This window comes from Leuresthes tenuis, unplaced genomic scaffold (assembly GCF_036924035.1).
Source record: "Leuresthes tenuis unplaced genomic scaffold, fLeuTen1.0.hap1 SCAF_24, whole genome shotgun sequence".
NCBI lineage: Eukaryota > Metazoa > Chordata > Actinopteri > Atheriniformes > Atherinopsidae > Leuresthes > Leuresthes tenuis.
This window is the reverse complement of record NW_027325378.1, coordinates 14444511-14460321: the sequence shown is the minus strand read 5'-3', so window position 1 is coordinate 14460321 and position 15811 is coordinate 14444511. Positions and strand designations below refer to the sequence as shown.

At 42.0% G+C, this 15811-nt stretch overlaps 2 protein-coding genes and 1 non-coding gene across 4 annotated transcripts; 1 reads left to right on the top strand and 2 right to left on the bottom strand.

Moving 5' to 3' along the window:
* Positions 1-283: 283 nt before the first annotated feature.
* On the bottom strand, positions 284-10208 carry shrprbck1r (sharpin and rbck1 related). Of its 2 annotated transcripts, none has more exons than XM_072378091.1 (14): positions 9504-10208; positions 8373-8547; positions 6970-7047; positions 6701-6842; positions 6520-6610; positions 6121-6442; positions 5672-5772; positions 4199-4369; positions 2913-3073; positions 2689-2800; positions 2433-2612; positions 2018-2116; positions 1679-1822; positions 284-1464 (listed from the first exon to the last, which is right to left on the bottom strand). In XM_072378091.1, the coding sequence occupies exons 1-14, from the start codon at positions 9777-9779 to the stop codon at positions 1384-1386; spliced, it is 2133 nt and encodes a 710-aa protein (XP_072234192.1). In that variant the 5' UTR covers positions 9780-10208; the 3' UTR covers positions 284-1383. The 2 variants fall into 2 exon arrangements, with proteins under 2 accessions (XP_072234192.1, XP_072234193.1); XM_072378092.1 differs by lacking the exon at positions 9504-10208 and adding an exon at positions 8889-9002.
* Positions 10209-11527: 1319 nt separating this feature from the next.
* trnar-ccg (transfer RNA arginine (anticodon CCG)) lies at positions 11528-11600 on the bottom strand. The gene has a single exon. It is a non-coding gene; the product is annotated as a tRNA-Arg (tRNA).
* Positions 11601-13079: 1479 nt separating this feature from the next.
* On the top strand, positions 13080-15676 carry prlh2 (prolactin releasing hormone 2). The gene is made up of 3 exons (XM_072378413.1): positions 13080-13698; positions 14179-14387; positions 15310-15676. The coding sequence occupies exons 2-3, from the start codon at positions 14225-14227 to the stop codon at positions 15513-15515; spliced, it is 369 nt and encodes a 122-aa protein (XP_072234514.1). The 5' UTR covers positions 13080-13698; positions 14179-14224; the 3' UTR covers positions 15516-15676.
* The last annotated feature ends 135 nt before the right edge of the window (positions 15677-15811 follow it).

The window sequence follows — 15811 nt, the reverse complement described above, 5'->3', positions numbered from 1 at the left end:
GAGTAGCACACACTGCTACCCAGACATCTATATTCTGGGAAGGCCATGACTGTTTAAGTGGGCAAACTTGCCCATTTTATGCAAATGCCAGAATGACCTTTGACCACTTTTACTCACTGATAAAGCCTGGGCATGTTGTCCAGCTGTCACCTTTCCAAATCTGGGCATTTCAGCAAAGGGGGACACAAAGGGGTAAAAAGCAGTTTGATAGAATTAATTAAATTCTAAATGAATACACACAGAGAGCCAGACCCTAACGTCTTTATTTATATTTATTTTCATTTATAATTAAGGCACAATAATACATCAGCAAAACCGTGCTGACATTTAAATACATGTAACAGTGGGTGCATAGCCATGGCTGGTCAGTTCTGGGCAGTAGTGTAGTTGAGGAGTTAGACTTTGTGTTTATTTTCTTTTTTTTTTCCTTTTCTCTAGTGAACAGACACTGCATTCAAGCAGGTGAATGAAAATTGGATAAATATTCAAAATCTTTCCATAGATGCAAAAGGTATCACAGGTAATCTTTTAAAGCTTCATGTTGGAGAATATCGCCACATGTACCCTTCCTATATGTTCCTTACCGGGAATATGAGCTTATTGACAAAAAGACTGACTGACAAGATTTTCACTGTGATCAAGTTTTGAAGAACACTTTGTGCCATTTACATGTTGGCAGTGCAGAAAAAAAAAAAAAAACACCCCCCTGTGCACTTCTTCTGTCAAACACAGAGGATGCCAGTGAGAAACGGGGGGTGCAAACAGTCTGCTTCCCCTCAAGTGTTTAACCACAGATCAGGTGAACAAAAAGACTCATTTCAACCCTCTTTCACCACGCAGAAACACACAAACAGCTTGATCTATGTCGCTATGCAGGAGAAATTGCATTTCCAAAACAGAACAAGCAACTTTTTCACATTTCCCAGTACAACTTAATCAGTAACACCCTGTCACACCTTTTGTGCACAAGAATAAGGCCACTTCAGTTTTATGCAGTTAATCTAGGTATTTGAACACACTTGTAGAGCTACATATGCAGTGCAAACACGTGAAAAAAAAAGGCACCACACGCATTCTTCCAGCACACATCTAAACACAGCCATCATCGTTACTGTTAGTCAGTTAAATGTCGACTGAATGTTGAATTGTGAACACACAAACCTCATTTCCTTGTCAAGGAAAGCCAAGCGGAACAAGTGATGGTTAAGAGATCTGCTGAGAGAAGACTGAGGATGTCTCCAGTTATAACACAGGGTCTCTCGCACAGTTAGTCTTAAATATATGTCAGTAAGAAGCTTCAGTTCTTCCCTCCCTGCTTCGCGACAGGAGTTTATTTCAAGTTCATTCCCGGATTCCCTCTGGCGGTTTGACCCTTGGCAACACTCAGTGGCAGTTTTGGCATTTTGGATGACATTTCTGATTGTTGACGTTGCATCGACAGCCTCCACTCGTATCTCCTGGACCCTTTAAAAGAAATATAAGGAAGTTGAAAAAGATGCAGTTTAAGGTCTTTTTTGATCCTACCTGGAACATTTTTTTGAATAAATCCTACATCAAGCAAACTTAGGTCTTTAAGGTCACAGTTTACAAATTCAGAGGGTGTAAGAGGTGAGTAAAGGAAGGTAAATTTAGGGGAACCAGTAATACGCACATAGGATACAAAGGAAATATTCCTTACCTGTGGCCCCCAGCGAGGCCCTCTGGTTACCCAGCAGATCTCAGTATGACAGACGGTGCAGCGCAGCCAATCACATCCATCCCTCTTCTGAACAATGATGCCACACTGAGGACAGTGCATGGCCTCTCCTGACTGCACAAGGGTCTGTTTGTGAGATAGATGATGAGTGCGGGGAGACACAAACAGAGAATATAAGAAGGGAGGATGTGGTCGGTGGCAGTAGATGCCGGTTTGCTTTGCAAGCATATGGGAGACAAAGCCATTCATTCACTACTTTACGAGTGCGGTTACACATGTTGTTTCTGTCCTTTTATAAATCTCCATTTAAAAGCAGCTCACCTTTAGTAGATCTGTTGTCCTCCTGGCAGCAGAGTCATTTATAGCACGGGCTGCAAGATCGTCCTGGTATTGCTTACAGTTCATTCCTTCATGAATAGACTGAGGAGAGAGGAAAATAATTACAGGGATAGAAGATGTGACCACCTCAGCAAAAGGTTGATGCTTAAAGTTTTGACAGCTTTGGACTTTAAATAGGAGTTAGCTACTTAGACAGTTTTCAGTTGTGTGATTTCAAATAGTTCTCTTAAGGGGAGCTGTCTGATTATTTAGTGCACCACACATCTTAATAAGGGCCAAAGTGTGTAATTAAAGCCTACATATACATAAGTTCCACAGTGAGACAAAGCCATACAAACTATTAGATTAAATGATCAAATACTGGAACATGCAAGTGGGAGCTGTGTCTGTTTTAGACCTTGCAAATGAGGCAGTTGTGTTTCCTACAGACGGGGCAGTGGAAGACATTGACCGTGTCCTCGTACACACACCAGCCCAGACAATCCGGAGTTGCACAGTGATAGCTGCCCTCACAGCGAGACTCGGCCACTGAAAGGCCTCTCTGCAGCCAGCGCTCATACTCCTCCGGTGGCACCAGCTGCAAAAGAGCAATGATGGGTAGAGATATTTAAAGCGCCCGTCTCCACACAGAGATGTCAGTCGGTGCAACTCACAGCTCTGATCTCCCGCTCCTGCAGGGCACCGGCACAGGAGTACGTGTCATCTCTGTAGGGACAGGCAACCTCGGGCTCCTCGCTCAGCATGATGACGGAGCGTAAGCACTCCCTAAGCGGCAACACACACAAACGCACAAAGAAAAGTCAGAATCCAAAGAAGCACTGGCTTTCAGACAAACCTCTCCCGTTCTCCCCCATTTCTCCCTGCTCTCACAGCTTACCTGCAGAAACAGTGGAGACACTCCCTCAGCAGGATGCCCTCTCCTGACGGTAGGTCTATGTAGCAAATCCGACATTCCACAGGCTCAGGGTTGGGCACCAGGTCCTGACCGTCCATCATCACCAGCCGGGCAAAGTTCTCTCTTCGCTCCTCTTCCTTTGCCTAAGGGGCGGAGCCGTGTTTTTGGGAGCAGAGTGGGTTTTAAAACATGTTCTGTAGATATTTCCCTTCCTGCTTTCTTATGAGAGACATAAAAAGCACTACTAAAGTGTTACAGGCGACTAGTCACCCCCCCACGAACACATACAGTCAAACACACACATGCAGACACACACAAAGTGAAAACCTTTTATTTTTTTTCCTTTGTAATTACAGTGCAAACTCATTTACCAATACATTCAGTCTAGTAGCAGTCTCCTGTGGTAAGGATTTCATGAAAAAGCCACTTGATAAAAGTCACCAGTGATGATGATATCAATCTGGATGGTCAGCATATGAAAAAGTCTTTCATAGTCTCCTAACTAAGGGCTGATTATTAAACAGCACACTGTATAATCTGGCTCAAAATGTGACAAGCAAACCCATCTTTGTCCGATTCTTTTTAAAACTTGTTTGTCGGTGTCAATGTTCGCACATTTTCACAAAATGTGAGATCATTTGTTGCCGTGCAGCTAGTCTTTCTGTAGGCCTGCACGAACGTGCAAAAATGCAGGAGCTGGGGGAGCACCTGCAACAAAACCTGCATTGGTTTTAGCCAGTACTGGGATGTGATAAGGCAGAAACAGGCTTCCTCAAACAAGCTCCTTGAAAAAACACACATTCAACTCCAGGATGAACACAGCGGAAAACTATGCTTTCAACTCCAGCATGTAGACTTGCATGTAAAAAGATGGGCTTGTGCGTGACCATTTCCCGTGTGCTATCTGGTATCTGCAGTGGAGTGTGTGTACTCCTGTGTCAGTGTGTGTTCAGTAGTCCAGGTTATACAGCAGTGAGTTGCTTTGAGGCCCAGCACTCCTCAGCGCCTCTCTTCTCCCTTTCTCCTTCAAAAAAACAGAGACAGAAGAGAAGAGAGTCAACCTGAGAGAGCCTGTACGTTTCAGTTGTAATGTCAGCCTTAAATCCATCAAATCTTTTCTCGCATTAGAAATTGAGGAGTTGGAATTGTGTGTTTTGTGCGGCCTCTTTACTTCTCTATCAGTCATGTCATACGCAAAAGTAAGGTTCAAAGCAAACAAAATGTTCCTGCACGGTATGCTCAAGTGGGTGTGAGTGTGATCTTCAGACCTGCTGGTATTGTCTGATGGCCTCCTTCTCCTGCTGGATTCTTCTGAGCTCCAGTGCATCAGGCTGGTATCCTCCCGGGATAACGTAGCTCTCAGGGCGGTTCGTACTGCAGATCTCACAGCCTGGTCGCGTCGGTTTATTAATATAAGTGCAAGAGGGACATGACCAACCCTAAAACACAGATTATTAGTTATGCTTTGTATTCCGTTGCCTTGTTCATCTTCACAGTCAATGTCTTCAGGAGGTTTTGGAGAATATATCAGAACGAATGTGAAAATGATGACTTTTCAAGGTCCCTTTTTCTGTTTTACAGTATTGACCCTTTTGAAGAGTATGGAAAGAGAAAGGTATGATGATGGAAAGTTTTCAGAGCTTTTTACGTTTTCCACACTTTTTTTTCCTAAAGACTCGTCTTAAAATGGATTTGATTCTTTTCATTCCTGTTCAATTTCCACACAGTGCTCCAAAATGATGAAGCACAAACGTTGTTATATACAATTAAATCAAATAAACATGTATCTATTAAGAAAATGTATAATAAATCTGAAAGAGTCCATCGACACTAGTCTTAAGTCGCTAGATTTAAGCATCTTTGGCAGAAACGACAGAATAAAGTTGTTTAGGCAATTATTCCAAAGGTTTGGAACAACTTTTGTATTTTCTTCCATTTTTCTTTGCAGAAACGTCCAGGCTCAACCGTGTAGGATTGAGTGTCAGTGCAAAGCCATTTTCAGGTCTCTCCAGAGGATTAAAGCAATGAAGGATAATGTGCTTAAAAAGTTGCAGAATTTTCTTGCATTGTTCCAGCATCTGTATGTCGACAGAATCCGGTCTCACAGGTCTATCAAGAATTCTTTCATTCTCATGGCTTAGATTCAGTCTTACATCCACCATTAACTGTGTATTTAAGAGTGGGCTGCTTTCTTTTATCACAAGGTCTGGCAATACCGGTTGGATTAAGTGCAGAACAGGAAAAGCGCGGTGAAAAAAAAGATACACTTTTGTGGCGAGGGAAAAACCAGAGTGGAATAAACCTGCTTTGGGAGACATGGCAGTGAATAAGACAAGTATACAGGAATATGAATGAAATATCCCGTCTGCAACTCATGTAAACAGGATTGACATATTGTTTAACTTAGATTGAGGTCAATGTTATGTTGTATACAAAGCCACAGATAGAAAAACCACTGATAGAAGAAGGATCCATCAGAGCTAAGTTGTCATTACAAATTATCTGAAAGATCGTGTGAGTATAACCTCTCAGTCCTTTATTTTCATGACAAAAAAATACGAGAAGCCTCATTTTGTTTTGTCGTTGTGCGTGAAAGTGATTTATAAGGAAAAAAAGAGCTGAATCCATGTAAAGATGAGTCTTAAATATAACAAAATGTGGAAAACTAAAAAAAAAAGGTCTGAAAACTTCCCCCCAGCACTGTTATAACAGATTCTATCTAATGAGCCCCTGAGCATTACCTGGATGGAGGTTGTGTTTGGGCTCAGTGCGTTGTTGAGTTGAGGCATTTCGAGGTTGATGAGATCTCTGATCTCACTGAAGTTTTGTCTGTCTGACCCACCTTCAGGGGAGTAGAAAACAAGTGTTGCGAGTGTTCCAGTAGCATTTTTCACCCATGAAAAATTCCAATATAAACACACCACCATATAGCCTAATGTAAAGCTGGTCAACACATGAGTAAATGTTATCATGAGTTACTTATATCAATACTGCATTATTACTTCTTCTACCACAGTTATGTTGACATACAGCTGCTGATACTAACATGTATTGGTTTTAAACATACCATAAATTAACTGACGTCCCTAGTAATAACACAGAAGGCCACATTGTATTTTTCACTGCAGTGTACAGACGCCCCAAATATATTGTTGTAATTCTGATTGATAGATTTCAGCAATTCGCTCACCATTGCTGCTGCTGATGTTATGAAGTCTCGGGGGAAGGGTGGTGTACGGTCTCCTGTCCTCAGGCGAAGAGCCATTGGTGGATGCAAAAGGGAGGGGTGGGTTTTGAAAAGACAGAGGAGGACTGAGGAGGAGGGCACTCTCCTGAGCCCGCTGCAAGACTTGAGGGGTCAGGCGAGCATGGCGGGCTGACAAGAGGTACAAGAAGGCCGTGTCCCCGTCCTGACGAACCCCGTATGAGGCGAGAGAGCGTTGGTCAGTGCACAAGCACTGTCCGATCACCCAGCGCTGAACTCGTGGGTGAAAGCCATATTCAAGAAACATCTGGACACAAAAGAGAGGGCATGTCAGAAGTGAAGCAGAAAAATAAACGCACTGTGCAATGTTGTTTCCAAATCAACCTGCTGTTTCAAAGACGCAGTAGTCATGTGTGGGAAAACCTTCACAGTGACACAACAGGATGAGGAAGAATCCTCCACCACAACAGCCAGCCTAGTAAACACAATTAAACACAAGCCCACATTATGAACTATTAACGGTGCCTTGAAATGTTGAAGACCCATTTAGCAGTCTTGGTCTTACTTGGTTTCAGTGTCTTCGTAGTCTTTGGCAGAGGGCCGGATCTGTAGTGCTGCGTGCTGACGGGCGAGTGTGGCAGCGAAGGCGGACGCAGACTGCATGTCGCCTGCCTCTATGGCTCTGGTCAGCTCTATGCATGCTTGTTCTGCACAGGAAACGCAGACAGTGAGCACACACGTGCAGCGAGAAGTGGTCACACGCCACTAAAAACAATTCCATGGATGGGATGAACAGGTAAAGGTACAAATGAGACATATTTCCTCGTGACGCACCTGTTTGTTGTAAAGCCATTGTGTTCGGAGGAGAGACACTGTCGGCGAGGAGCTGCGGACCACTTTCTTGAGGAGCAACTTTATACAAAGTTACGGAAGAACGGGAAAAGATCAGATTAATCAGACGAATAAATACTTAGATCACAAAACACAAAAGAAACGCAGCATTCTTCAAGAAATACCTACATTTTTGCTGAAATGATACATTTTATATTATGTATTCAGAGCCGCATTTTATCAAGACTGATAGCATCACTGTAAAGGAGAAGATCTATGTGTTTCTATACTGTAAGAGCTGGTTGAATTGTCCATGGAAAGAAGCTTCAATGCTTCCTTTACCATTTCCTTTATCTCCCACAATGCCTTGCAGGCTAAACAGTCACAGTGATGCTTGATTATGTTCATCAGGTCAAACTGACTGTGCTTTAGTGAAAATAAATAAGAGGACAGGAGGGTGAGAGTGAGAATCCTGTGGCATTATTTCACTTGACTGGCTTTTTATTAACCAGCCTAGATAATTAAGTAATAACTTATTATACTAAGATGATCTAGCCGATCTAGCCGCTGTGCAACAATAAGATTTTGACTTAGCTGAGCTTAAGTGTGATCAGCCTCTCTATTCAGCACGGTAGTTCTTTTCCCCAAAGTTTTCAAAGAAAAGAGCTCAGAAAAAGCCAAGAGGAAGTAGTTTTTTTGTTTGTTTGTTTTCTTTTTTTCTTTCATTTCTATCCGATCATACTCAGGGAGTTGAAAGGCTAAGAAAGCCCAGACTTAGGAACAACTCTCTGGCTGAAAAGAGATCAGCTGACATAAATGCTCTTGTTTCTGCTGCCACAGGAGCCGTTTGCACGTAAGACCTCCACCTTCACCTCCATTGATGTTATGTCAGTTTAAGGTCTTTTGTGAAACCCCAAAAACAAAGAGCAATCTCCCACAACAAGAACAGATTGGAGTCTGGTAATTTCATGACGAGAACGCGAAACAGCCTAAATCCTCAGCAGGTTCTCCAAGACACTTAGAATAACCTACCTGAAGCAAGCAGTATCTAGCATTCTACAGCCAGTCTTTCAATGACACTTTTAGGCAGAGTCACAAAAACACTAACACACTAATTCTGCAGTTGAACTGATAAGATAAAAAACTGCGAGGCCTCGTTCTGCTTTCAAAATGTTCACAGAGGACCGTATACGGTGTGATTTAGAACACTTTCCGCTGTTATCAGTAGTTTTATTCGTAGCTTTATGAATATGATTATTCCCACACAGTCCGTGTGAAAAAGTAGGTAATGATATATTACATCCGAGCAATAAGATTGTTGTCGGGGATGCAATTTTGCAAGTTTGTTCATTAAATTTTATTTATTTTTTTTTTTAAATTCGTCATTGCAAAGATGGGTGACTGACCTCTTTGCGCCTCACGCAGTGATGACATCATCACAGTGGCCCACTCCTGGGCCTCCTGCTCGCAGCGAAAGTTGAAGCTGATGCGGTCATGTGGAGGTGCCGCCAAAATCAGCTCATGGCACTTTGGCGACTTCACTTCATAATTGATGGTCCTCAGATTGAACTCTGAGATGGTCTGGAAAATAAGGACGAGCGACCGAGAAAAGAATCTGTCATTAGTAACGAATGGGGAAGGAAAATAAATCACAGGCAATAATGTGGACCAGCGAGAAAAAAATTAATAAAAATGTAACTTTAGTTTCCCCATGAAAGAAAATACCTGTCAGGCTCAAACAGTGAACAACCCTGGAAAAATATTAAATACTAAACACTCAAATACAGTATTTCTCCTAAAAAAAAAAAGAAAAAAAGTAGAAAATGAATTGTAGACGTTTCCCACGTATCTGTCCCCAACACTCAGAGAGCACTTGACTCCAGACATGACCTTGCACTCTACAAATTTCTCACTCCCCACACGTAAGATCAAGGCTCATCAGCACATCGGCACTCGCTCCTGAACTCCAGAAGTCTTCAGAGTTGGTGGGCTGGCTGCTTGTGACCGTGGGGGCCACAGATTTCTAACCTGACAGCCCCAAAGAGGAATCAAAAGAAAGAAACCAAGCAGTCGCATGGGATGATAAAGATCAAACTGTATTATTTTCGAACAGAAACAGGACTTTTGGCACGTTCCTAAAGAATGCAACCAAGTTAGGCAGCAAAACGTGGAGTGAAAAAGAAGACTGGTGCTCACTCAATAATGAAAGAGCTGTGAATTAATAAAAGTACTCCAGCGCTCCTCTCTCCTCTGGCAACATTTTCAGTAGTCAAATTATTATTCCTTATGTAATAATCATTGTGTCATTTTTCTGATTTGTCATACAGGACTTTTTTTCTGGTTTTGGTCACAGTGTTTTTTAGGAAACACTGAACCTCTTACTGCGGTTCTCGCTATCTGTGGGTTCATTTCACGCGACCAAAAGTTTTTGCGTTGGACACCGAGTCAGATAAAGTACACGTGATCTTTAAAGACGGGGTTTTCCGCGGCCAAAGCGGACACCAAAATAAACCCAGTCACCGCTGCAGTGAACTCACCACACTCCGGCCAGTCCCGCTGCAGTTCTGGAGCGAGAGTCGGAATTCCCCGGATTTCCCCGGGTCCATGCTGAGCTGCAGGCGGAGTGACTCATCACCTGCTCCCGGAAGACAGAGGGGCCGAATGCCAGAATGGCACACAGACACCCGAACCGACATGAGGACGGTTTGGCCGCCAAGTTGCGAAAGTGAGGCCTCATAATGGCTGGGGAGGGCGGCGGACTGATCCGGCGTGTGGCCCGGGGAGTGAGTCCAACCGCCCGAACTCAGCGACATCCTGCCGACAGACTCATGTAGTGAACACAAACAACACGCGAGTCCAGTGGGTTGTTTACCTCCTGCTCCACGTTGTTAAGCGACCTTAGCGGATGTATTGTCCCTTTCACATTTCTTCGAACGCACTTTGTCGCTGGTGGTGTAACAGCGACGGTGTCAACAGGAAGCAAGTGCGTCAAATATGTAGAGCCACTTTTAAAAAAAAAAAAGTCGAGTACAAGCTAGAGGTCTCTCTTTCTGTCTATCTATGTTTCTTCGCTAAACCTCAGTTTCAGGCAGGTCGAGCGTTCAATTTCGGCAGTGAAGTTCGATCCAGTGAGACATACCGCCTCGATACCAAGGTTGGAGCGGTTGTTTGATACTCCTGAAAATGAGTTTGTTGTTGCGCTTGCTTTCACTTCCTACCGCGCATGCGCTCTCACAGAGCCGACGTATGCCTTGTAATATTTATAAGTGCTGATCCTTTTATTAGCCCAACGGACGATGAGCTTAAGGCGCTCCTGCGGGACCTTTGTTGACTTTTCACTGTATTTGACAAAGGTTTTAAGTCTTTCAGTGTTTTATCGGAAACACTGGTGTATATGTTTTTGTAGAGGCGCATACATGCTGTGTGTGGACGTTGTTGACCACATAGAGGCAGCAAAGCATCCCGTTTACAGAAAATTGTTTTTTACAGTCTGCTCTCAATCTGAATGCAGCACTTATCTGATCTTCAGACGTTGCAGAATTTTCCGTCAGAAGTGAACCTTAACAGTAAAAAAAAAGTACATATATTTTTTAAATGACTTCTTCTAAGTACAGTGCACTTAAGATTTATACATGTATTATGAATGACTGCCTTATGTGACAAGTAGTGGCCTTCTTTTGAGGCGTTACCATCACTGCTGTTTACAGTAACTTTGATATTCATAACGCTATTTTCAAGAAATTGGAGCGCTGCTAAAATGTGCGTAAAAACAATTAAATTATTCACAAAGAATTTAGGTCACATATTTGAACTGAAAAAAAAAATGTTGAATCACGCAAGGCTATAGTGTAATGTATGTATACAATGAAATTAGCAGTTACTGCAGCTAATATACTGTTGTTTTCTTAGATCTAAGGTTCCATGACTATAACTTTCTTGTATGAAAGATGCTATCTTGACCAATTTTAGATTTTAATTTTAAGTCACCTCTAAAGCTTGAACCCACATTTCCCAGCTTTACTGGCTGAGGACTTGTCCATTAGGCCAGTGGACTATTTCTAGAGTGGTCAGTCTGCTGTACTGAATCAGTTAACTTTACCCAGAGCATTCACTAGTGCTGTGTTTCCCAATCCTGGTCCTCAAGGCACACCGCCCTGTATGTTTTCCATGTATCCCTGCTCCAGCACACATGATTCAAATAAATGGGTTGTGCAGAGCTTAAAGAGTGCCTTGAGGACCAGGATTGGGAAACACCGCATCAGCCATTTCCCAGCTTAACTGCCCCTTCTTTGTTTTAAAACAACTTGCTGGAATCGGTTTTGGGTCAAATTCGATTTGACATCCAACGCTATATGCCAGCTTTTCTGACATGGAGTTGTGAAAACTGTTTATCATTGTCAAAGTTTGGGGTTAAGACGGCTTTGGGTTACTTAATATTTATTGTTAGTTACACACGCTTTTCTTACTGTGCCTCATAATGGCATATATGAACAAATCCTGTCAAGATTTTAATATCAGCCAACAAGTATTTGGTCAAATATCTATTTTTGAGAGCAACATATGACCCAGGTGGGACTTGAACCCACAATCCCCAGCTCCGGAGGCTGATGCCTTGTCCATTAGGCCACTGGGCCACTTTTTGAAATATAAAACATGATCAAAAATTGTTTTGAATATACTATATACTATATTCAGAGCATCAACCACAGGTCATTTATTAGCCAGCAGATTAACAGCACCCTGTATATGTTTGAAGGTTGCTATCCTCGATACAACAAGAAAGAGGAAAACTACAATCTACATAAAGGTTTTGCTGAATCAACACTTAACGGGAAATACGTTCTCAGAAATGTCCCTGTTCACCAGCCACTTTCCAATTTGAGCTTTTTTAAGAAAGAGTCTGAACCTCAAAACATGGCTCATGAACATCTCAGCCCACGCACCCTGAAAAGTCATGAATTGTAAGGCGATTAACAAAATATACTGTAGCACGAAAGGGGGAATGATTTAGACTACACAGCTTAGCTGGGTCAAGTTGTTAATCATCCTGCAAGCAAGGTTTTCTCAATCAATACCGCATTCCTCAGTGCCCTCATGGCTCACACTAAGAAGTTTAACTCTCACAGAAAGACGATGTCGCTGTTCCTTTTAAGAATAAAAGATTTTTGCTCCATGATCATGAAAGATTCTTCATTTATGTGCTACTTGCTGGTGCTGTCCGCAGCCCTTTTTAGATGTATTTGTCTTTCAAATATATTACCTACACTATCACCTGCAGGGTCATATCATATGAATGTTTCCATTTTTCTGCACAGATCCAAACGGCACATCTGTGACAGTCAATCATGACCTTTGTTTTCAAATAAGTTCTCCTTGCCATAAATCAATTAGCTTTATTATTCAGCAAATTTTCTGTGTTGTCCTGTGATTACACGTCCTCAGGTAAGTTATCTTCTCCTTATTGAAGCGAGCTCTGCATCATACAGTCTGACCCCAGTACATGACGACAATATGGCTGCAGAGGATGGAGTTGCGTACATACATGTAAACAAATGGCTATCTGCATCATATGGCACAAAGGGCAGTGACACACATGGGTATTCTAAGAGGTTCGAGGAGGGTGACGTTGTTTCTATCTGGATCATACACATTTACAAACTACGCACTTCTAATGCATTCCGGAGGGGCACTGGCTTAAGCATGGAAAAGCATGTATTTTGGCATTTGACATACAATGAAAAATACATTTTTCCGTAATTGTACTGCTAATGAATGATGGGATTTCTTAAACTGATGATATCTTTTAATCAATATATTTGTTATTTAAAATATCAGGAAATAGTGAAAAAGTCCCACAAAAATGTGCAACTTTGTGACTTTTTGCAGATTGTTTGTCTGTCCAGAGCTCCTAAACTCAATTTGTAGGTTCAAATCTATGACAAAGAGAGAGAATTTACCAATTATCAAGTGTTTTTGCAACTTGATTTTTAACTTACAGATAAACTCTTGATAGACACTATAAAAAATACTTCTCTCTCTGTTTGTTTGAGAGGCACTTCCTGGCTGCTCAAAGCAGTAATCTAATTTTTCATTATCAACTACAAATAGAATAGAATAGAATAGAATATAAATATATGTTATGCAAATACAAATACCATCCAAGCTCTCTCATGACTGACTATGTGCAGCTAAGGCTAATTTTGATCTCCGACAGGGATTCACCAGAAAAGTTCCAACAGCTTATAGCTTGCTGTGAGAGAACAGCTAGTTCAAGAATACATAGCTGATTGTGTCCTGCTTTGTACTTCGTAATCAAGCTGATTGATGAAAGGCTCGTCAAAAACGCCCACCACAGTTCCGGGTCACCGTCTGACAGACCTACTTAAGCAGGTGGGTCTCCCCATGTTCACTAATTTAAAGTTGTCTGCATGTCACTGAATTCCTGATGGACTGCTCTGCTGCGTGACGGACATCATGAAGGCTCCAGACCCAAACCGCCATTCTTAAATGGACGAGGGGCTTGAAAGAGTGGGAGGAGGATGAGGAGGAGGGGTGATGCATCCTGTGGTTTGGGATCACTGTGAGTGAGTGACGTTCTTGATTCATCATCCAACATCATGAGCAGCAGGGATATGCTATATAAGCTGGGGCACATCTATTCTTGAAGACCAACTGCAAACCTCCACCAACTGACCCCACCCCTGTTACCAAAGTTCAGGGTAAGTAGTATTTGTGTTAAGTTTTCAATATCTAAAGAGGGTACCAAGTTATGTGTTTAAGTCATTACGTTAGATACAAATGGATTAGTGTAATTCTTGTCTATCACATCTGCATGGCTGCATCTTCATTGAGACTTACCATTATAATACAAGAGCCCATTCCAATTCAAGATATTTGTATATCAGGATATCAACATATTTGTATGACAGTAACTTGGGAGAATTATTCAGAGTTAATTGTAGTCTTTATAGTGGATTTTTGCATCCTTGTAAACTGATTTAAGCTTTCGTGCTCACTAATGAGCTTTGACTAAATCCTACTTAATATTTTTTCGCCTTTTTGTAAATAATGTGCAGCTTTGAACAAATTATTATTATTTTTGGTTTCGTTTAATGAAGCAAAACCATTCTCCAATGACATATCCGTGCCGTTTTCCCTCATACTTTCATTGACAAGGGTCTGTTTTCGGTGTCTTGGAATAGTTGCGTTTAGCTGCGTACCTACCCGTCCTCGTTCGTGCCTTGACAGAGTCCACAGCATGCTGCCCGGGAGAGCGGCAGATGTCCGGCACTGCGTCCTGACCTGCCGCTGGCTGCCCGCAGCCCTGGCGCTGCTCCTCCTCCTCTCCTGCAGCATCAGCCGCGCTCACAGCACCACGGTGGAGCATGACTTCCACATTGTTCACAACGTTGACAACAGAAGTAAGAGCCCTTCTATTTCATTCCGTTTTAAATGACCCAAGACGCTCTCAGGATGAATTAGTCGTAGACTTAGTCGGAGACTTTGATCATGAAGAGACACGTGGTGTATAGTAGGAGGACACGACAAAAGCGAGTGTCGTGTTTTTATTATTTATATATATTTTTTAATAGAAATGTTGGCAAGGACTTGAAGTTACGCATGTTTAAAGATATGGTTTTTGCAGTTTAAAAAAAACTGTTCATAGCACACAATTCGATTTAAAAGAGATAGGTATTTAGACTTGAGTAAAATCAAAGTGGGGACATATTCCCACTATAACTTGTGGATGTTTAAGCAGTCATCAGATGCACAGTGTGGATATGCGATTAAATTACAAAACACCTTAACATGATTTGCTGCTTTGGGTTTCCCAATGCACAGTACTTATTTTAATATATTCTTATCCACAGCGGAGGCAGGATTTGGGTGTTAAAGGTTGGGGGTTTCAAAACCACTGTGGAGATGGTTGGATGCAATCATGAAAAACTTAATTTTTACCTATTGTTATACTAGATATGTTAATGAAATATTTTGGATTGTACAAAGAGAAGCTTGCAATAGTCAAGTGCAGAGCTACACACCCTTGTACTGTATTTTTGCAACTTTACTAATTGAATACAGCTCACCAGTCTTCCCTATTGTTGAATATTGAAGAACAGTGAAATAATTGAAATAACTCTAATCAAACTGCAGACTGACTTTAAAGCCTTCTGCTGTTTAAGGACTTCAGATATTGCTATTCCTGCTCAAGGAAAAACATTCCATTTTGTCATATGTCTTTAGTTCTTCCAGGATTTCAATAATGTGAATTCTGTTTCCAAACACAGTCCACATGCTTTGCTTCAGTTATTAATCCTGCATCTGTCTCTGTGCGCTGTCTAGGTCCAGAGATAGACCCATTCTGGTACGTGGGACGCGGGGTTAGACCCATCGGACGCTTCGGGAAGAGGCACAGCAGTGTGGATGTGCTGGGCAGTGGCAGGATTCATCCTGTTGTCAGGACATTGGAGATGCTGCTTAACAGCCTCAGAAACAAGCAGAACCTTGGAAAAGTACTCGATGGAGAAGACGGCGATTGGTTACCATGACGACATGTGCTCCTACCACTCCTCCATTCATCCAGAAACTCTCAGTGTCTTCATATTTTATGTCAATCGAGGTCACATGTTCTTTTTTTTTTTTTTCACTGTCTGTTATGGGTTTCATCAGAGCTTTGCTGAAATCATTCTTCAAAAGTAAATGTACATTAAAAAAATGCATTCTATATTGATAAATAAACCAGGATGTTGTGACTACACCTGTTGATGGCTTTGCTTGCACAACAAAACATCATCCATTTCCAACTTAATGTCTCAAGGGGGCTGGAGCCTATCCCAGCTGTCAT

Bases quoted from the DNA above. Each gene is read 5' to 3' on its own strand.
- shrprbck1r (XM_072378091.1), bottom strand. From the start codon at position 9,779: ATGTCGCTGAGTTCGGGCGGTTGGACTCACTCCCCGGGCCACACGCCG. The intron at 2,613-2,688 runs GTGAGTTGCACC...GCTCTTTTGCAG, and splicing joins AGGAGCGGGAGATCAGAGCT to CTGGTGCCACCGGAGGAGTA. The intron at 1,823-2,017 runs GTGAGCTGCTTT...TCTCACAAACAG, and splicing joins GGACAACAGATCTACTAAAG to ACCCTTGTGCAGTCAGGAGA.
- prlh2 (XM_072378413.1), top strand. From the start codon at position 14,225: ATGCTGCCCGGGAGAGCGGCAGATGTCCGGCACTGCGTCCTGACCTGC. The intron at 14,388-15,309 runs GTAAGAGCCCTT...TGCGCTGTCTAG, and splicing joins TCACAACGTTGACAACAGAA to GTCCAGAGATAGACCCATTC.